Here is a 22,847-nt window from a genome sequence, read left to right as displayed (position 1 = left end):
CTAGCATTTTTTCTAAATTGGAAGTGCTGCAATGTCATGTGAGGTGCAGTGTCTTTGTTAGGACAATTCCATAATGCGTGATTGTTTTTGCATTGTAAAGCCTCGTACACACCACCCAACATGTCCGATGAAAACGGTCCGCGGACCAGTTTCAGCGGACATGTTCGGTCGTGTGTACAAGGCCTAAGGTATCGTGCCAAATGCATGATTCTGTTGTGTGACCTTTTTTTATTGGCCACAGTCATGTAGGCCCTGAACTCTGCCTAGAACCAGTATGCATGTCTTTCAGCACCAAACTTGATGATAAGGGATAGAAGGATCTTATGACCCACGTCTGATGGGCAATGAGTTTTCCCATACCACTGGGGTGAGGTGTTGTGTGATTTGTTAGAGGTTTTAGTCAAGTTGAGTTAAGTTACTATTTTCTTCCAATTCCTCCTGGGGCACCAGAGGTGCAGAAGAACCTTGTACCTGTCATCATTGGCTGGTGATGTATGACATGGACCCTGTGTAATTAAAGACTCCTCTTAAAACTCCCAGCTTGTGTTGGAGGACATATTGGATGAAATCAGCATAGCAGAGGCTCTGTACATCAGTGGCCTTCCATTAACAGGTATAATAGCCTGTAAAGCTGATGCTGTGATCTGGCTTCTCTTGAGGGAAAGGCTACACAAATGTTATCTTACAAAATGTAAGAAATAAATACAGTGGCAGTGCTAAATTTTGCAAGTTTAAAAAGATTGGCACTTATCGTTTTTCCTGGGTTCAAATACAGTATCCTGGCAGTTTTAAAACCTGCAGTTTAGCAGACGTATACATTTATATCTATCCAATTTTAAGCAAGTTTGCTAACAACTACAAAGCACTGTTTGTTGGAAATTGCAGTTTTCATTGTATTTTTGCCGTTTAGAAAACACTTCACTGACTTTCTGCGAGCAATAAAATAGCCCTTCTATGTCACACTTCAATGAGAGTGCAATATCAATTTTTTTCAAAATCCTTTACACTTCATTGCCACAGTGTGCACCTAATAATGTCTGTAAAAGGCCAGTTTTTCCTTCAGTAAATGTAACTGGTTGCATCCTAAACATCATCCATACTGAGAACTGAAGAGTTCATGAGCCTTCAATCCAATGCCCTTTTAAATGCAGATGAGGTTTAATAGGAATCTCGCAGTGTGCGCCATCATATTATATCCAAACATGTAAACAATAATTGTATGACTTGGATATATTTTATTAGCCCAACTATGGAACATGTTTATAGAATCCAGCCTTGCTATGTTTAGAATGTAGAATTGTTTAATGCAATATCAATAATCATGTATATTATTGATAGAAAATTATTTAAAGCTGGCCACAGACCTAAAGGGCTGTGCAAGCATGCTCCAAAGCAATACAACACACAAAAATGCAAGCTCAGCTTGTGGGTGAAGGGTGAAGCAGAGGGTGGGAGTGGCTTATTAGCAGGTTTTGTAAGCTCCCATATCAATTATTCAATCTAAATGGCATAATGCAGCAGTCATCCAGATGTCTCATAGACATGAATTAATTGTCCAATATGCATGGCATTGCCAAGCTAACTGTCATCTCATCTCATATGGAAGTGTAAAGCTGAACTCTGGGAATTAAAAGAAAAAAATCTTATAGTGCAGTGTAATGCTAGTTAATTTTATGGAATAAACTGTGATACTCACCCTACTACTTGCTCTAACAGGCTTCTGGAACTTGCCTCCTCCCTCTGATTTCCAAGCTGTGGATGGGACCTTGCAGTCCTCACATACAATGCAAGGCTACTGGCCCTGCATTGTATGTGATGACCTCAAAGTGCTAAGGACAGAAGAAGTGCCTTTGAGAAAAGGCTTTAGGAGGCCGATCACACAGCATGAAAGAAGCCTACTGAGAGGTGAGGCATAGGTAGGTATTACAGCCTATTCCTCCACCCCTTTAATTAACAAGCATAAAAAACTTGTAGTGTGGGGAGGTCCCACTGCAAGGGTATTTATTAGCCTGCTTTAAAGACCTGCATTATGGAGGCTGTACCCAAAGAACGCAAGAAGGGATGAGGGACTAATCCCCAGTATTGCCCTGTGGTCTCCTTGAAGGTGATATTTTTTACAATACTAACTTACCATGTCTTATTTCACACTAGTTGTGTGAAAGTGGTCATATTGGTAGCGGTGGAAGCAGCACAAGAAGTGGAAGAAGCACAGAAGAAGCACAGATCCACAGAATAATTAGAGCAGAAGCAAGGGAAATCCTTGCCATGCAACTTTGCAACTTCCTCTCCAGCAAAGAGAACAGTGAGCAGAACTATAGTGACATTGCCAAGTCTCAATCTAAATCTTATGAAACTAGCGGGCAGAGGAAGCAGGTATACAGTCAAGCTGTAGGCAAAGCCGTGCCTAAACACGATCGCATCCAGGAAATGCACTGTTATTTTGTAGGGCAATTCCATATAGATGAAGGTATTGCCTGGACACAATTAACATTTCTAGATGCTCCCTATAAGATATCACATCTTTAATTTGTGAGTTCAGGTGACTTTTAGGAATGGGAGTGTTGATATGAGGGAAGATCTCTTGCTTGACTTCTATCCAATAAATACAGACAGATTTTATTCCCAAATCATAAAAAAAAACAAAAACACTGCATGAAATGTGCACAACTTTTTGTTTCAGTTACATACTACTATAAATGTTGCTTGTTATCATCTTTTCTTCACAGTTAGTATTTTAAAAATACCTCTCAAACAATTAGCTGCTGAAGTGTTGTCTCACCTTGTGGTTTTTGCCATGACGAAACATCATCCAGTCCTCACCGTTGGTGCTAACTTCTAGCTTGTATGATTTGACATAATAGGCATTCTGTGTTTCTTTTGAGACAGCACCTTGGGTTGCCACAGCTGTCAGCAGAGTCAAGGAGCGGAGATCAATCTGTAGGTATATTAATGATAACAATATACTTAGTATTTTGGAGCTGCACACAGTTTTCTAGTAAAAGTCTGACAGCTTAACTCCCAAACGAGACCCATCCAAGCTGTTTGCTCTAACGATTGCATCTTTCTACAGTGCCTAGCAATTTCTGTTTAGAACCGTACGTGGCTTAGCGGTGCAGCATGACACTAGGTATTAGGCTCTGGGCAGTGTTATCTGAAAGTTGAACTAACTGACACAAACTGACAGCATGCACATGTTTCTAAACATACTGAATAATGAAACATCGTCGGCAGAAAACAGGACATTCTTTACTGTTTCCAGTTCACTTTTCATCATTAGTTTTGGGGAAAAAAATAAAAAACAATCTGTTCTTTTCCGATGTTATACCACGCTAGGATTTCTAGATAATTAACCATGCTGTCATGCCCATTTAACTGTTCTCTACCAAAGACTATAATGACAAAGCAATAATCTGCTACAGCATAAGAAAGCTATGTATTCATCGCCCTCCACCCACAACCAACAGTTGGCTCCTGTAACTGTATCTGTGAAAATCAGAAGCAGTTAACATTTTCTGCATATGACTTTTAAAAGAGTTAACACTGCTGATGATGTGATGCAAGAGGCAGCCTATGCAGTCCTAAAGTTTTTCTCAAAAGAAAAAAAAAATCCAATGCAGTAATGCCTAAGACACTTTGCATTTTGCTTGGTGGCTTCTTTTTTTCCTGCCAGATTACTAATGTGGAATAAATTATCTCAGTATTTGGCAGCTAGACGCAGCCCTGCTGAGACAATGTGCCTTCCCCTTGGAACCATAGGTGGGACTATGAAATGCCTTTACATTTATAGCTTGACCTTCATAACATAGGAGGTGGAGGGGTTGGCAGATGGCAGTAGATATTACACCGTAGGTTTTATTTTCATTGATGAAAGTGTTAAATCCCCTCCCTGCTGCTATTCAGGAAACTGTCTTAGCTAAAGGTTACAATGCTACTCTGTGCATCAGTCACGGTAATGGCAGAGACATACAGAATGTAACTGTAATGTCGCAGTCATTGAAAAAGCCAAATGAACCAATTAACCATCCTTAACACACTTTTTGCATTTGATTCTTTGTCTGTGATTATTTAACCATATATAATTTTTTTTTAAATGGACAGTTACAGCAAAAATGTAGCAGATTGCTATCAAATTTTTTAGCTGAAAAGTTTCCTATTAACTCAATTTTGTTGGCTCTGGTTTCACTATGGGATTTTGCAGTTGAACACACAACCAGCTGTATACAGCTCATTGTCCAAATGTAGAAGAGGATATGGTTGGACAGCACAGTAGAATTGACTATGGTGGAAGCGCATCTTAAAAATATGGTCATTTTAGAGATAATCGGTGACAATCAGTGACAGCTAATTTTTGCAAATATAATTTTGCATATACATGTTATTTTTCTCTTTTGGGTTGGATAGACTTGTGTCTTTTTTTAACCGGATTAACTATGTAACTTTGGGGTTTATTTACTAAAGCTGGAGAATGCAAAATCAGTCTCACTTCTGCAGAGAAACCGATCAACTTCTAACCTCAGCTGCCTCAATTAAGCTTTGGCAATAAAACCAGGAAGCTGATTGGTTTCTATGCAGAAGTCAGACTGATTTTGCTGTAGTAAATAAATCCCTATGTAACATTTTACTTTTTCTGATCACAAAAAGTTACAGTGCCGCATGTGTGTCTTTATCCTGTACCCTTCGGTTTTGTAATCTTGAATGTGTTATTATTTATTTAGCTCACACTGTACCTTAGGCTGGCTCAGAAGCAGTTATACTTTTTTTCTTGTACACTAAATCTCAGTTATACTTGGCTCACATCCTAAGGGAGCTGACTGGTGACGGGGTGATTTAAAACGCTGCAGCCTGTTTCTGCAGAGGATCAATTCATTACGGCACTCCCACCAGCCTTAGCATTATGCCTCCTGACTAACAATTAATCCTGAGCATGGTGCAGTGAGATCCACTTAAGAGGGCTTCCTTCCCAATGCATAGCAAAAGCTTCCAAAATGCTGTCTTATAAGGCATTCAAATGAGCCCTTGACAGGAGCCATTCGTAATACATCAATATACCTGATTTAAACCAGTTCACTAGACACTGCAGCATAAGCTTTTTTCCTCATCTATTGGCATCACTTCACAAATGATTCGTACAGCAGCATTGCAGGTGTGGGATACAGTCTCCTAACACAGTGAATTATTATCTACATTTACAGACAAGGCTGCATCTTGGCTTACAGCAGATGGATGCATTATGATAATTGATAATAATAAAAGTACAGTAATAACATAGTATCCGATAGTCTGTTCTGCAAGGGTAAAGGTCTGTGTGGTAGTAGTAGAGGCCCCAAGCATGTCAACGTCTTTCCTATTAATGCTCTATGGTACAATTATAGCCCAGTGGTGGAAAAATATAAACTTGGGGTCCATTGCATGTAAAGTAATGTTTTTTAAACTCTTGAGTTTGCTTTGTATATAAAATGGTACACCTAAAATAGCCAAAGGCTATCATCAAAACAGATTGCAGGATATTACTGTATCTAGAATAGCACAACATTTAAAGAATACCAGGTATGAATACTCTTACATAGTTACATTGGTCCAGCTTGGATCAAGGTAGCTATGCATATGGCATACCTGTGGGATCCATCTGGAATCTGGAAATAACTGTAGTAGACAGTGATACTCTCCACTAACTTCCAGGTCCCCTACTGACTGGTTACCCTGCTTGTGAACACAGGAGGTTGACTGATGGTCTCAGGCTCCATTTAGATAATGTTTTGCATTTCTCAATGAAAGCAAATCATTTTCAGATTGTCACATCCAGTAACACTCCACAATCATTAAGAAAATGCAAAGTGATCTCTAAATGGTACATGTGCTGACCAGCCAACCTCCTGTGTTCAGAATTCAACATGGCAGCCACTCGTTATGAAACCCAGAAACAAGTGGAGCATCAGTGTTTACTACAGTGATTTCTAACTTCTACAGGTATCCCACAATTATTGAGAATGCATAGTTACATTATTCCATTCTGGACCAATATAACTATGTAATAATATTCATACCTGAAATACTTCTTTAAGGGTTACAATACAACTCTATTGGTTTTCTGTATGAGCCATTACTTACACACAGAAGAACACTATACAGTTGATGTTCCCCAACCAAATATTATACATTCAGTTCTGTTTGACAGATTAGGCTTTTTAGTATTCAGTAACAATGTGGTGATTTAAGTCGGCTATTTTCCCAAATGGTACAGTGGTGTGGTTTGACAGAATAAGACTGATAGAAGGATTAAAACATCAAATATCACATATTTTAAACTATTACTACTTATTCAGACACATTTGTTTCACAAAAAGTGATTTTTTTACAATGGCCATGGACAGCTCAAAATAGGCAAGCTATGCTCTTAGCATCACTTAATAATAGCACGGGATAAACTTGTAACATGCAATGCATACAGTCAGTTCATGGTGCTGTTATGAAGGGGATTTACCAACTTGCTGGAACTTTTCCTATGGGCTGGTCTGATCTTTTTATATGGAACAAAGGAAAGGTACCAAATATACACCAATGTCACCATCAGGCAAGTCTTATGACAGCTCCTTTGATGAGGAGATATTGCCCATCGATGGCTACCCTTACAAAATGAAACCATTAATGTTAACATGAAAGCCAATGAACCTGGTTGTAATTGTCTGCTGATTTCCTTTTGATGGCTCAGAAGAAAACACACCACTTTATTTACCACATCTGTCTGATTAGAACAATACATGTTATACATAGTGTGTTTATCAGTTGGGTGTATGTTGCATTGTTTGTTGCTAAGCTATTTACCCAACAAGTCATTGTTACTTTGATTGATGAATGAAAGAATGAAAGAGACTGTCAGCTCACCTGCAGGTATTCCCTGTTGTTGTCCATATTGGGTGTCCAGCCATTGTCATCACTGTTAAGTCTTCCCTGCTGGGCTGTCCACCTTCCATCTGTATATGTTGAAGATGCAGTAATTTGCTCATTGGATATTCTCCTAGACTCTAGTCCCAAGGGAACATTGCACTGAAATGCTGAACAAGACATAAAGCCATATAATAAAACTTAAACAGACTTCATTTCCAGACCTGCCTTCCATGATAATCAAGTTTTCACATAACAGGTGGGTAATATTCAACAGTCTTTCTCAAGAGCTTTAATGCTCTTAAATTAAATGTACATTTGTGGAGCATTCCGTGCAATTTGAGATTCTACGTGAATCATCCCATTCATGAGCTTTCTAATTGTTACAGACAAGCTCTGCTATCTTGTCTCTTAACGGTGAACATCCAGCAACAGCAGAGCAAATTAGGGACAGAAAAACACGGCCTTATCACAAGAAAAATGCTGCTAATCTTCGGCAATTTAAGCCTTCAGCAGATTAACAGAAATACTAATTTCTTGGTCTTATTCACAGACTCCTGAGATGGGCACATTTGGGCCAGTTTCATAACTCTATCCTTACACTGCACTGTATCTAGTTGAGATTTAATTATTTTCTTCGGAGGCTACTCTGCATATTACAGTCAGATGTCTGTGCTTGTGATTCCATCCCAGAGGTGTCCGTATTAAAGTTTTCTTGCCTATAACTGGCACTAATGATATAAAAATGATAATTAATAATGTTGTGCAGCTTCTCCTGCTGCATAAAGGAGAACTGTATTTTAACACTGGAGAAGTTTTGCAGACACTAAGGTGCTACAGAGACAATAAGCAGAATGCATAATAAGTGGAAAATGCAGGAACAGGCTAATTAAAAAAACATCAACATCAATGTATGATTGTGCTCAATTTCGCAACCTATAAACATTACAGTTGGCTTCCAAAAGATGTTCTTTAATTAAAGCCACACTGCGGGAATTTTATTCCCAAGGTATTTTGGGAATCTGCGGATAAATGAGAGAATCTCACAACCGCGCATCCCACGAATGTTATTTTCTCACCAAAAGCAACATAAACGAATAAATATACAATTCCGGAGGAAAGTCTTAATAATGAAGACACATTATTTGCCAGCAAAAAGAATAATATTAATGCAGTAGTGCCTGAGAAGACAAACATTTCAGACAATTATACACTGAGGGGATGCGAGTGACTGACACCATACTTATTGTACTGATGAATATGACTACAGCTTCAATAACATTTGATTGAAATAAAACATGTAATGATAATCTAAGCTGAGGGACAGAGAACACTGGTTTAATATGACAGACATGGCAAAACTGTAGAAGCACAGGTATTACAAAGCAAAAAAAAAGGCAATGTAGCTGACAGACATACTGTTAGAGGAAAAGAAGATTTTTCCAACACCTGACAGCTATAATAATAAAAAAAAAAAATATATATATATTCAACTTACTTTCAGGGACCTCCTGAGGGGCAAGGTAAAAGCGAGCAGAAAAGCCATCTTTAGCCACCGCCATGTCAGTGTGAAAGGTGAGAGAGAGTATGCCAGTTGAAGAGCGGATCTCGGAGGGGGTCTTCGTACCGCAATACCTGCCAATCAAGGGCCCCACTGCAGAGAGAAATAAGAGCATCAGTGTTATCAGTTGAGGGCATTAGAGGCTGTCACATCCTTCTGTGTTTTACTAATAGCACTCTGGTGCTTTTCTTATCTGCTACACAGGCCATCTGCAGTAATGGTATATGAAGAAGGCAGCTGCCAATTCTAGTAACCTTATACAATAACCCTGGTCAAAAAGGTAGTGATTCAATTGCCTGGTGTCTTAAAGCGGGGAAAGGGGAAAAGGTTGATTTCATGGCAATACTAGGAGCCAAACTGTGGCTCTTGTGATGTTAACAATGAAAGTGGAGAATCACTGAAGTTATGACTCACACCCATGGGTGGAAGGAAAGAAAATCGCTCGATTCCCCCATCAACACAGTCAGTGTTAATGAGGAAATGCCTGCTACTGTGCTATTGCATTCCCAGCCAGCAGAATACATTGGTTACTGCTAGTGTCCATAGCCGCTGGCAGTAACCGTATGTAGAAAAATCTGACATGCTGGTTGTACCCAAGTTGATTAATCGATCGATTTGGGTGCAATCAGCCTGCTTATACATGGTTCGAATCTCTGCCCGTTCAGCAGGAATTCGAACCATCTATGGCTGGTTTAAGGCACCAAAGTATAGGATCTTACCATTAGTTTTCAAACACATAATTGAGGTATCAAACAGAATAGATCTTAATTTATCATCTTATAGTGTGATAGATAGATAAATAGATAGATAGATAGATAGATAGATAGATAGACAGACAGACAGACAGACAGACAGACAGACAGACAGATAGATAGATAGATAGATATTTACATATATTTGTGCATATATAAGGTTTAGTTCAGGAAGCTAAAAGACCAAGATAAGGATCCTTATTATCAACTAAGTCCAATGAGATTTGGAAATTATCATTACATGGCTGAAAATAAAGATTTTTATCTTTGTGGGAAGCTTCATGTTTTGAGCCTCTAGTCTCCTTGTTAAAAATCCTATACATTTCATACCATTTGGAATGCCATCCCAGATGTCCAACCAATCGTATTTGCAGTCGCCTTCCCCAACTTGGAGAGGGTCATACTCAAGGTCAAAGTTCAGAAACTGCAGGATGATCTCCATCTTTGGCTTGGCCAAAATAGTAAATACACAGTCAAGGTTGTGTGGATATTTGTCTGGATAGCCAGGGGATTCAATGGTGCCATTAGTGTTGGTGAAGTTCCTAGAACAATCTTCAGAGCCTAAAAAAACACAAACAGGAAGTAAAAACACAATGCTAAATGACCCGTTGACCTGAAATCAACACACACTACAAATGTCCCTATATTTACGAGAGTAATATGTTTATATTGGAAATGACGCATTTGGAAATACCAATGTTAATGAACAAATGCTATACATTTAACAGTGGACAAAAGGCTTGTGTAATGTGATTTTCCTCCAAAAAAGATAATCCTAGTGGACGCTTTCGCAATTTTTAAATAAAATACCAATTAAAAATTACATTAAATACATCAATGAAACCACATCAGTAAAGAAAAAAACTTTTTTGCAAAGACTTTTATATATTCTCACAGATATTATACGGCTCTCATAAAAAAATCAAGCCATATTTAAAAAAAAAAATCTCATCTCTGGAGATCACTTGCAAAATTATTTTCAAAAGGTTACAAACATAAAACGTAACAGAGAGGTTGCAGCTATGGCTCTTCAGTTTCTGAGGATTAAAGAATGCTTTCTGCTCATCAGTAGACCAAAGGCTATTAATACTCTATTAGCACCAGCTTCAACAATGGTATCCATTGTACTGAATAAGCAAAGGGTCCTGCTGTGTGCTGTATCTTTGAGGTGCTTTAAGGGAATGATGCGGTGACTGAAGCAGAGGGCAAGCATGCAATTCACGTTTAAGCTAAAATATGTGGCAAGGATAAAAAAATATCTACAATACACAATCAAAATTCTATTCAATGGCTTTTTAGCAGTCTCTCTGCTCTGACAGTGCCATGCAAATCAGCGTTGATTACATTTTTAACAAATGTATATGGAAAGTTATTCTAAACATACAGTTTTAAATATGCAATTAAACATAAAGGAGTATTTGGTTTATGCAGCCTTCCAGAAAAAAAAAACAATATTCAATTACTGAGAATTGAAAGCAGCTATTATGTTTTTCTTGTTAAAAAATGTTAGAAAACTCAAATAACAGCTCCACCTAGGGATTCTGTATATTTGAAATGTGGTAGACAGGTAATTTTGCCTAGGGCGGTGCCCTCCATGGGTGGTAAGCCGTGGCCTTGTAATAGGGTTAGGACCACTGTATGATGGTCATCCTATCTCCTTACAATAAGTGAACAGAATGCTGGCTGAGGAGGGTGCTTTCAACCCATTCCTCAGAGCAGAGCTGCTTAGGGCTAGGGCAGTTAAGAAGAAAAGAAAATTCCAAATTTTGAGCTGTCCCCAGAAAAGTAATAGAGGTGAAATTTTCCAATGGTAATACTAGTTCTGGTGACCTGGGGTTTCTCAAGAGATTCCCTTAGTTTGCAGGTATTTCCTCTCACTTCCTGTTTTGACTATGGGACAGGAAGTGAAGGAAAATCTCCCAAATGGCACACAGATGGCAAAAACAAACCTTACAGGGTTATAACCCTCCCTTACTCTACCCTAGTACTCTATAGTTCTACTTTAAGACCCAATGCACAGAACGAAAACACCAAGATCTGGATATTTACTTTTAAAAATTACAGTTATGTTCACTTTAGACCACTTAAATTGAAGGCATGTGGCTGGAAATAAAAATACACACCCTTGTGTAAAGCTTTGTGAATTAGGCTTTTAGTATGCATCTTCTGCAGTAATTAAAGTGATTCTTAAGTAATTTCTTGAAAAATTCAGAAGCTACAAAAACTGTAATTGGGAAGGATAACTTCGATCAGAGTGGCAGTGGGAGCAAGTCGCTGTCAAAACTAGGTCGCTGTCAAAACTAGGTACCCCCCCCCCCCCAAAAAAAAATATGACAGAGGGGGGGGGAGGAGGAGGGAGGAGGAGGAAGATTGGATATTCCCCTTGTAGGTGAAGTTCCTCTTTAAAACCTTCCTTTTCACAATTATTTTAAATTTACAGTAAAGTTCGGGATTCTCATCACTGTACTCTGTATCAGAGGATAACAGTTTCCCTGTAAAGTTTTGTTGTAAAGGAAGGATTGACTTGCCATGTTTTGCTTTAATTGCAGCTTTGCAGGGCATTAAAGCGGAACTAAACCCATTGATTTAACTGTCTTCCGAAACAGTTACATTCAAGCCATGCTGTGAAGGATAACTGTCACAGTTGCTTATGCTCTCAACGCAACTGACAAGCCACCAATTAGCTGGAGTCATAACTGATCACATTTGCAGCACCATGTCAAATGCAAATCAAATAGAGGCTAAAATGGCAGCTTCCTTGGCTGTAAAAGACAGGGTGGTTTAGTTCCCCTTAAAAGTGAGTGTGGAAAGGAAGCATTAACTGAATAAAGACCTCGGGAGCAGAGGTCCATTTATAGCTGTGACTGGTGTCACCATTAAACACCCTAAACATCATGGGCATCAATTGCTTCCAATAAACACAAATGTACGTAGTGATCTAGTTCCAGTGTTGGAACTAGAGTCACAGAGAGGTTGATTTACTAAAACTGGAGAGTGCAAAATCAGCTCTTGGTGGAAACCAATCAGGTTACAGTTTTTTTTGTCAAAGTTTAATTTAACAAACTGAAGTTAGAAGCTGATTGGCTACCATGTATAGCTGCACCAGATTTTGCACTCTTCAGTTTTGGTAAATCAACCCCACAGTGTGGTAAAGCACCAGAATTACTCCTAGGGGCATATTTATACAAAAGCAAATGAGAGTTTCAGAAAATATTCACTGGTGGTGAACATAGGTGTGCGTAGCCTATTGCATTTGGGTGTGCACCCCAAAGCTCAAACACCTATGCATGTGTGTGTGTGTGCATGTGTATATATGCTGAAGATGTCAGTAGATCTGTGGGCAGTGTCAGTAGGGCAGATATTGGTGTTATTAGGGCAGTGGATGGTATTAGTAGGGCACAGATTGGTGTCAGTAGGCAGTGGATGGTATCAGTAGGGCATTGATTGGTGTCAGTAGAGCAGTGGACGGTGTCAAAAGGGCAGAGATTGGTGTCAGTAGGGCAGTGGACGGTATCAGTAGGGCAGAGTTTGGTGTCATTAGGGCAGTGGATGGTACCAGTAGGGCAGATATTGGTGTCATTAGGGCAGTGGACGGTATCAGTAGGGAAGAGATTGGTGTCAGTAGTTTTTATTTTTATTATTATTATTTTTTTTCTATTTTTTTAGGAGCTACGTTAGGGGGTTTTGGTGAAATATAAGGTGTCTAAACAGGGGGAGTCTGCACCACATGGGTTGATTAGGGTGTACCCAGGCCCATGGTTGGGAATTAATCACAGTAATTTAAAATACATTCACAGCGCAAGTAGATTCACCTGCAGTGAATGTTTGGCAAAAGTTGGATTCGCTGATTTAGAACTATACTCTCTAGTGTTTACATTATGGCACATTTAAAATGTAAATGAAGACAACCGATAAGCGTTCTGTGTAGTCAGATACAACCTTTTCCCGACACGTTTCAGTGTTCCAAATGTACAGCTAAGTATTTTTATGCAACAACGATTATGTGGTGAACATGGGTGGTCTTTACTATAATGGGTTTTCACTTATTGTATCATGTAATGAGTATAAAGACAGTATCATTGCCCCTGCATTCTGTTTAGACCAGGCTCATATTGCAGTAGTCTGAGAAAAACTTGGCTAATGCTGTTACGAATGTCATTGTACGCTACCAGGATTTTATTTGGCCATTACAGAAGTCAGAGCAATAAACCAGATACTGCGCTAGAATCTGCCGCCACTATGCTGTTTCATAACACTGCATTCTATTAATTCAGAAAGGAGAAGAGTGATTGACAGCTGTGTATTATGGAAGATCTACCCTGACTGCTAAAAACTCAGCCTAGCTTTTATATTCTATAACTTTATCCATCATTTGTCTGAAGATCTCCACTTGTATGGGGAAATGAAACACATTCTGGCTAGCTGCTTTGGTGGACTTCTGTTTTCTTGACACCTGGGCCAACAAAACTCATTTACTGCACAATGAAAATGCTGCCAGGCAGCTTTCTTGAATATATTTATTCAGTAACCTTCAACCTTCAGCTTACTATTCAATTATCCCAAGATCTCGCCTGTCTTTTATATTATGTGCATAAATATTTCACTCTCATACACAGCATTGCTACAGACTGGGCTGGTGCGCATATGCAGAACCTGATCTGAGATTCTGTTCACATGCACAAGCTGATACAGCATGCAGGACCCAAGACAAAAGCTAGATCAATGATACAGCATTAATCCAGATACCTCTGGAATCAGGCACCGCAGAAATGCATATCTAAGATTGCTCACAAACGGCACGCTATTTCTTTTTCTATCCCGTATCTTGATGAGACGGTATATTTCTACAATTCCTGCGCAATACAAATGAGACCAGGTTGGCAGATATTTTCAATAGCTATCTGCCAGCAGCACTAGCATTAAAAATGCATAAGGGAGAGGAGGATGTTAAATGTGCGAATCGAGTGGACAGGACAAATTCCTAAGCTAGTAAGCCAATACAAAACCTGAGGCTAAAAACAGCCTGAAGTGTTTATAAAGTGCTTAAGTCCTACAGTCATAAATCTGACTACTTTATTTTAAACTAGTGACATTTAATTTCCATAAAATATATGAGTGCACGGGCATCTTACAAAAGGCGATCAGTTTTCTGCTTTCTGGGAATTATTCTGATTTAAGAGGAAAAAAAAATGAATAGACTTCTTTGAAGCATAGCAAAGAGGTTCTTTGTCACTTCCTCCGTGACCCCTGTGCTGCCACTGCTATAGAAGAGAACCCCCAAGGCACATTGACCCGTTGGCTTACCGACAGAACAATGTCATCATGATCCTAAATTGTGTATGCACAAAAAGGCTGTTGACAGAGGTACAATCTCCACTTAACCTTAGATCCCTCAACAAATTTCTGAAAAAAGGGTCTGCTGAAAAGGAGTGGGAGTCTGTTTATACACACAATGTGTCACTTAAATGTCCATGACTTTTTCCAACATTTGAGTATAGTTTCTGTCCTGTCACCTTCATAACAATAGCAGCATAGCTCAATTTATTGGTTACTTTTGCACTTTGTCTAGATCAGCCTTTTTCAACCAGGGTGCCCAGGCACTTTGGTGTTCCTTTAGGGGTGCCTTGGCAAAATGACTGAAAATTGGCCAAAACATTTACACAAACCAGTGGGTAGATGAAGCCTGCCTTTTAGTTACACAAAGCCACAGGTTTTCATTGTGCAAAATTACAACCTTCCAGCCGCCAACGTCCTAACAACCAATGGCATCATCAGTTGATAAGGAGGATGTCGGGGGCCTGCACAGCATCCTTGTTTGCCTCTCCCCTTCAGCAATGGGGTCATGCTAGCATAGAGAGGGAGAGAAACTGGGGAAGAACAGAAACACTTGAATACGAGTCAGTAAAGCCTCGTACACATGATCAGATTATCCAACGGGAAATGTGTGATGACAGGCTGTTGTCGGAAAATCTGACATTTGTATGCTCCGGACAATTATTGTCAGATTTTCTGTAGACAAATGTGGGATAGCATGCTTTAAAATTGTCCGCCAACAATTGGCAGATTATCCAATTGGACAAAACTCCAGAATACACACACTCATGCTCAGAAGCAATGCTCACCATAACACAACATTAGCAGAAGTTGCCCAAAGGGTGGCGCTAAAGAGCTAAAAAAAAAAACGTAGTTTTGTGTTTGTTGACCGACAATTCTTTGCCATTTGTACACAATACAAGTTTACGACCAACTCCCTTTGGACAAAAGTCCTACGCTTTGTCCGATGAAAATCTGATCGTGTGTACGAGGCTTAAGAGGGCACAAAGCTGTAGGGGCAAAAATCACCTCTAATGTTAGGTGGCTCATGAGTGTGGATGTTGCTGCAATAGGTTGAAACTATTAGTTAAGTTTTTTTACATTTTAGAATGGGGTGCTTTAAAATTGTACATAATTGTAAAGGGTGCATTGACTGCAAAAGGGTTAAGATACACTGGTCAAACTACAGTTTTGTGCTTTGGGAAGTATTGAGGTGGTTGTAGACCTCAAGTGGTGATCAGGCAAACAATCCAACAATATTGTTTTCTTAAAGTAGAACTAAAGGCAAACTTTTTTTCATTTTGGATAGAGTAATGCCACGTACACACGATCAGGCTTTTGCCCGGCCAAATCACATCGGAATTTCATCGGAAAAATATAGAAAATGTTCTATATCTAAAGTCCAATTGAATTCATCAGAATTTCCGATGTAAAAACTCAGATGGGGCTACACACGATCAGAAAATCCGATGTAAAAAGTTCCGATCGTGTGTACGGGGCATAAGGGAGGGTTTAACCCTGTGAAATTTTTTGTTGTTGCTATTCGTGTCCCACTGGGAGACTTCTCTTCATATGCTGTACCGTAGCCAACAGAGAAGGTTGGAGGAAATCGCTCCGCAGGGAGGGAAACCCTGGACTAGTGTTCTCATTGGAAGATATCTGCTCTATTTCTGTTCTGGTGACAACCCAAAATGTGTGATTTTCTTTCACTTTCAGTGATAACGGTAAACAAGATGGTGAATCTCCCTAACAAAGGCACAGAAAGCAACACCTGAGATGTTCTAATCCCTCTCCACTCTATCTGAAACTATAAAAAGTTTTGCTTTTAGCCATATTTTAAATAAAACCTGTGCCAAGAGAAATACTTAATCCTTTTCCTGTTGATGACCACCCACATGAATTCACTGGCTCCAGGTCAGCAAGTCACAGGATCAGACTGATGGGCAACTAACATTTTTCTAAGCAAATGGACAATGGCAACTTCCATATTTCCCTCTGCGCTGCTTTCCACTACAAGGGCATGCACATGCTCACTTTTGTCTCATCAACATTCATGTATGTGTGCAGAGCAGATATTTTAGGTATATATGACTATAAAAACAGAATCAAAAATGAGTGTGCTATGATAAGTTCTTTGAAATATAGACATCTTTACCATTCCCAATCCTTCAATCATCTGAATATGAATAAATTAGAAGTATTAATATTGTATATAATATATTACAGCTGAACTCCATGAATAATCTTTTTTTCAAACTTACACTGGTTACATCGAATTCTTAAATTTTCACATCCAGATGGTTACTGAGGATGCAGAAAAACACTAGCATTGGTCTCTTCTAAGTGCTGTTTAAGCAACTTGTTCTCTGTATACTAAACACAGAGGACTGCTCGTTCGTTCGGACCCTCCACCATTCAAAAAATGTGTTGTATTATTTTCAATGAACACAAGTGGCAGATTACATCCAAATCTCCACCTCTTTCAATCAGAGAAAGCCTTGTGTTTATTGAAAAAAAAATACAAGCCATTCACTAAATCGCAGAGGTGCTAAATGAGCGCCCCCTGTGTTCAGCAAACAAGAATCAAGTCGCTTGAGCAGCACCCAGAAGAGACTATTGCTGACTCTATGCAACACAAACTACTACAGTGAATCTGTGCATCCCCAGCAGTCCTCTGTACGTGAGATATGAAGAATTAGATGTAGATAATTCCTGGAGTTCAGCTTTAAATATATTTATTGATTAAACAAAGATTTCCCTACACTACTTCATTAATTCACACTCCTTACTTCATTACATCAGTGCTCCACACAAGGACACGTGCTTGATGCAAAGCTATAGCTTTCTGGTTATAGGGAATCACCTAGACAATAGGTTTTCAGGCAACAGATGTGAAGCTGAAATATCTCATTTGTAACAGAGAGCTTATGACGCCAAGATGTCAGCTTGTCAGCTAAGCTGTCAAAATGTCAATCAGCCACTGTGAGCCATGTCACACAGGGTCAGTAAAGAGTGCTACATTTTAACTCCTCTATTGTCTATCAATGAATTAGTTAAAGTGGTAAAGTAACGGTGGGGGTAACATCATCAAAGGGCATGCAACCCATACAAGAACTGGCATCCTTATATGGTAAACTGTCCCTCCAGTGTCATTGTACACCAATAATAGACAAGTGGACTAGTCACACAGCTTCCTACAAGGCGAATAGCCTATGACACAGTGAACCACACAAGACACTACTATAAAACAATAGGCCATGCATAGGGCTGCAGTGTCACATCCTCTATACTAAAAGTATATTTTCCGGCCTCATTTCAGATGTGATAATAATGCTTGATTCACCAAAATGAAAAAAGTTTTGGGAATTTTTTAAGACATACGTTTTATGCATTATGTTTTATGCATATTGTGTGAAAATCTTCCCTTGTGATTTTAAAGACTTGATTCAAAACGCTTTTTTCATAAAGGGAAATAGGTGAAAATCTAATTATCGAACAGTCTTAAGGGTTTGTGTTTGCATTAAAATAGCACTGTGGGATTTAAAAGAAATGCATATTAAGTATTAAAAATGTTATATTAATTATAAAATAAAAAATTCTTTAGCATTTTTACTTTTTAACGTTAGTTCAACATGGAAAAACGTCAGGGTTGCTTGTAAACACCTTATTTTATTGTTTATTGTAGCATTTTATATTATTTTAAAGAACCCAACATATTATTAATATAGCAATTAAATGTATTATATCCCCCATGGGGCTTCCATTCACTGGTGGAGTATACAGAAGAAAAGCATAGCTAACCCCCATCTTCTATCCCAGTCTCGGGCTTAGGGATAGGGGGGGATCGGGACTAGCAATGTTTTTTTTAACACAGTAGACTCTGGGGGGGGGGGGGGGGGGGGGGGGGGTCTCAATGGGTTCCCTTACTACATCAATAGCTGTATTATACATATTATACTCAATAATATCCCCTCTATCAGATTTACTCCACCAGCAATCCAGTAAATGTGAACCTTTGATCCACTATCCTGGCTGAATTTCTGGGAATGATCAGTTGAGCTGGTAAAGAGATCCTTAGCCCATGTTGCCCTCCTATGTGTGAGTCACGGTTTAGAATTCAGTTTCCTTCCTGTGTATTTTTATCTACTTGCTGCAGTGGTTCTGCTAGACCTCAGATTCTTGTTTGGCTTCTGTGCTCACCTATGGGAGTCGCATGCTATACTGTGGGTATTTTTTTCCTCCATTCTATCACTTCCTGGCCCACCTCCTAGTTTGCTTCCCTATATAAGACAGCTCAGTACAGCCAAAGGTTGCCTGACCAACTTCCTAGTTCTCTGAGCTCCTGCTTGCCTAGTGTTTCGTGTATTCCGTGTCTGACTTCCCATGTACCAACGCTGTCTTCCGTTTGTGCTTGTCTGCCTCCCGCCTTGACCTTGTTTCCAGGATCTTCTTCTATCTCCTGCCATCTGTACTCTGCATATGTGAGTGGTCTCCATATTGTCACCTGGATGTACCTGGGGGCCGCAACCTAGGTTTGGCTTTCTGCAAATCCATCCCCGCCATCAGGGGCCCTGAAGAAGTAGCAGGCTGGGGTTTAGACTCCACCCTTCAGGTTGGCATTCTACAAGGGCTCAATACCATGAAAACTTGACAGTGTGCTCTTGACAATTATATTTCCCCACCCATCTAGAGGCTGGACCAAAAGACAAGCATGTTCTAAGCAAGGCCTCATAAGCGCCCAACTATTCATGTCATAAATACCCTTATTTTTTTATTAAGAATGAAGTCATGATGAAAATGCCCTGTCACAATGATGCAATGCACCCCTAAGGCTGTGGGATACATCATCATTGAAGACACGATTGCTTACCTCTGGTCACTGAGGATGGGTGGGGGACATACATGGAAAAAAGTGCGTTGACACATTTTTTATGTCGAAAGCAAACAAGTAAGAGCTGATTCACACTACCACGACCTGGGGTGTGCCCAAAGTCGCCCCAAGTCGGACAACATGTCAAATTACATGTTAGTCAACGAGAGCCATCTTAATGCACACTACTGAAGTCGCTCCGACTTCAGGAAAGGTTCTTGTGCTACTTCAATGCGACTTCTAGGTGACTTGTACCCATTGATTTCAATATAAAAGCAACCTCCAAGTTGGATCCCCTGTCTTAACTGAAGCAATTTTTCAGGAAGAGCAACTAGTTTTCTCAGAAAAACTCCTCCCTCCCACAGAGCTAATTGTTGTTTGATTAGTCATAGCCAAAGTCGCCTGTCCTGGAGGCGACTTGAAGTCGCATTGTAAGCTGTGCCAAGTCGCGCTGAAGTCGCCTCGCAAAGTTGCACACAAAGTCGTGTTGCCCCTGTGTGAACCGACTCTAGGGGTCCAGGGAACTCTTTAGCAGTCCAAATCGGAAAGAAATTAGTGATCATATAATTATCTGAGTTACTGCAAATCTTGGTTCATGCCAAACAGTTTGCTCAACAATAATTTTAAAGAATTATATTCTTTGAAGCTGTATTCTGTAACATGGTTTTGAAAATATGCTCCTATGAGTGTATTTAATTGCCTCAAAAACACAATCAAATATATTTATATGACATATAATTAAATAATAAATATACAACTGGGCTTATTTAATAAACAAAGACAAAAAGCAATGATTATGTGCGAAGTGCACTAACCCAAAGCAATAAGTCAGATTTCATATTACCGCAGTCAGTGAAAAATGAATTCTCATTGATTACTATGGAATGAAGCCCTAGGCACATACAAATGTAATATTGTGTGTCATGTTATTTTCAAAGCTTTTCTGTGGCTCTAACTGATCTTTAAAGGTTAAGAATTACATATTTGTCCAAAAACATATTTTTACCAAAGATGATATGCATCCATTCCTGGGCAACTTTTGCTTTGTCTCCAACAAAAAACTGACTATGACGAAGTAAAGGATCTGGGAGGTATTGTAATCACGCTTCAACACCATCCATAATAATTTGCAGTGGTAGGAGGGATGAGGCTCTGGATCTCAGGTTGTAAAACTCAATTGACCTTAAACACTTTGCCCTTGACTTCAGTGCATCACCAGAATGATCAGTTGATTGGAAAAGCAATAAAGTGAAATGTTCTAATGATCTAAGAGAATACTTTGCTGATCAGCTTGCAGGCTTATTTAAAGATGACTGGTATGAAGGCATAAGAAGTCATAAACAAGTATTGATTAAACATATGCATCAATTTAAATCACAGCAGTCTTTCAAGAAGAGTGATGCAGAGCTGGGTTAACCAAGAAATGATGTACACTTACAGAATGACGCATTGGTTGGGTAGTCACAATACCATATACTAAGAGTAAAAATCCATTTGCCCTTGCCTTTTACAAATTATAGACTGCACTAATTGCATCATATCATTTTCCAGTTAAAGCTGGGCTCTAGAATTTGAATCATCACATTTAACGTGTATACTTTCAACACGTATGATTTGTAAAGCATGCAAGCTCACATCTGGTAATGAACTTAGATGGACAGCTGAACGCCTGCTGAATGAGCTTCACAGAAGTCCACTAACAGTTGTGAGTGATAAAATATATACGACTGGACTATTCTCTGTAGGTCATAATTCTAACTTACTGCATAGGACAATGCCTTCAAACTCACCTGTTTTAAAGATCTCATAGCGCAGTGAAAATCCAGCACCTTGGCGGCCATAGTCAGAAGTAAAGCGGATGTAGATGTGTGATCCGGATGACGTGATTGTAGAAGGAGCAATATTGCCACAATGTTTACCCAGCAGTTCTGCGTTTTCAGAGTCTCCATCTCGAATTTCAATGAAATCATATCTGTGTAATAAAAATATTCAGATTTAATGCTCTATTGAAGGATAGTTCCAAAACTGATATTGTAATGCAAAGCAAAGCACTAAAATTAATTCATTTTAAACAGTATTTATTATGAATGCATCGTAATATTTTGCACAATATCTTAAAAAAAATATATAACATTTGACTACATGTTATGAACAGGAATTGTAGACACAGAGTTGATTTACTGAAGGGCAAAAAGGCTGTTCACTTTGCAAGGAAAGTTGCATTTTGTAAGGGAATTTGCCCCAGAGCTTAGTGAATGTTGTGAAGTTTCCCTTTTTGCAAAGAATACCCAATCACATGTAAGGAAAAGAAAAAAAAAACATATTTTCTTGTACATGATTGGGTGATGGAAGTCAGCAAAGCTTCACTGCTTTCACTGAGCTTTGGGGAAAATGTAACTTACCTTGCAAAGTTAAAGCTCAACCCTGGGCTATTGTCTTCTTTACCATGCAGTGGTAGCCCACACTGCATGGGTTAATTGTTTGTTTTGGTCTAGGGGTTTGGAGAGCCGAGATATACTCACCTAATCCTCCAATCGCAAGACCCGTCTCTTTGGCTCCTGACATCCCCCTGCGGTCCAGCGGTCTTGTGCCGTGAACTGTTCCTGACATCATCACGCCCATAGAATGGGTTTGGACAAGACAACGTCAGGAACAGTTCACTGGTGAACTAGGGGAGCGCCATTTTTCAAAGAATTGAAGAATCGGATGAGTATAGGCTAAACCAGCAGTTAACCCATGCAGTGGGGCTGGACAAAAAAAAATTGTCCAGAATATGATATCCATGTCAAATGTGAAGGACTTCAGATGGAATCCCATGGTAGTCCTTCATATTTGACTTGGATAATTCAAATGTCTGTACATGACAGAGAAAGCTAGGTAAATAAATACATGTTTCAAAGTTCATTATTTCACTACCCTGATTTACAATAATATTTCATTTTCCAGAAAGTTGCAGTTAGGCTTTAAGTTATATATGTATTTGTTAAGACCAGGGGGAATTGCCATTAGGCACAGTAGGCAAGTGCCTATGGGATGTAGAGTCAAACAGACAGCCTTGCCTGGCACAATTAGTAGCTATACATTCTTTCTATCATCAGAAGCAAAAACAATCTCAAATAATATATCATATAATATTATTTATACACTATCACAATAGTAACATAGGGGTTGGAGGGTGGAACCAGAGCACATGGCGCTGGACACAGACTTCTGGAACTCACAAATGACCTGAATGCCGAAGATTTGTCTGGAGGCTATAATGACCGAAGAAAGCAGAATTTAAAAGTTGCAGCCAGCCAAAGAGGTAAATATTCCGATTTTTCTACTGCCTTATCCATTTTTTTAGATTTTGTTTTGGAAGCGACATAGTAGCTTTAAGGCTGGTCTCTAGATGAACTGAGAATCAAATACTCGCTAAAACATTTTGGCACCATTACAGATTGGAAATTTACAGCTATAAGAGTTGCGA

The 22,847-nt window shown here is 39.2% G+C and overlaps 1 protein-coding gene across 3 annotated transcripts in view; it reads right to left on the bottom strand.

The window, feature by feature from the left end:
* The window catches only part of NRP2 (neuropilin 2), a 181,308-nt gene that overhangs the window by 90,031 nt on the left and 68,430 nt on the right, over positions 1–22,847 (bottom strand). For all 3 annotated transcript variants that reach the window (XM_040357294.1, XM_040357293.1, XM_040357292.1), the window contains exons 3-7: positions 21,169–21,350; positions 9,526–9,756; positions 8,381–8,536; positions 6,883–7,052; positions 2,780–2,935 (exon numbers count right to left, since the gene is read on the bottom strand). In XM_040357294.1, coding sequence (XP_040213228.1) covers positions 2,780–2,935; positions 6,883–7,052; positions 8,381–8,536; positions 9,526–9,756; positions 21,169–21,350 — 895 coding nt within the window. The remainder of the gene's footprint in view (positions 1–2,779; positions 2,936–6,882; positions 7,053–8,380; positions 8,537–9,525; positions 9,757–21,168; positions 21,351–22,847) is intronic.

Source organism: Rana temporaria, chromosome 6 (genome assembly GCF_905171775.1).
Source record: "Rana temporaria chromosome 6, aRanTem1.1, whole genome shotgun sequence".
Taxonomy (NCBI): domain Eukaryota; kingdom Metazoa; phylum Chordata; class Amphibia; order Anura; family Ranidae; genus Rana; species Rana temporaria.
The sequence above is the reverse complement of the archived record's forward strand: the minus strand, read 5'-3'. Positions and strand labels throughout refer to the sequence as shown.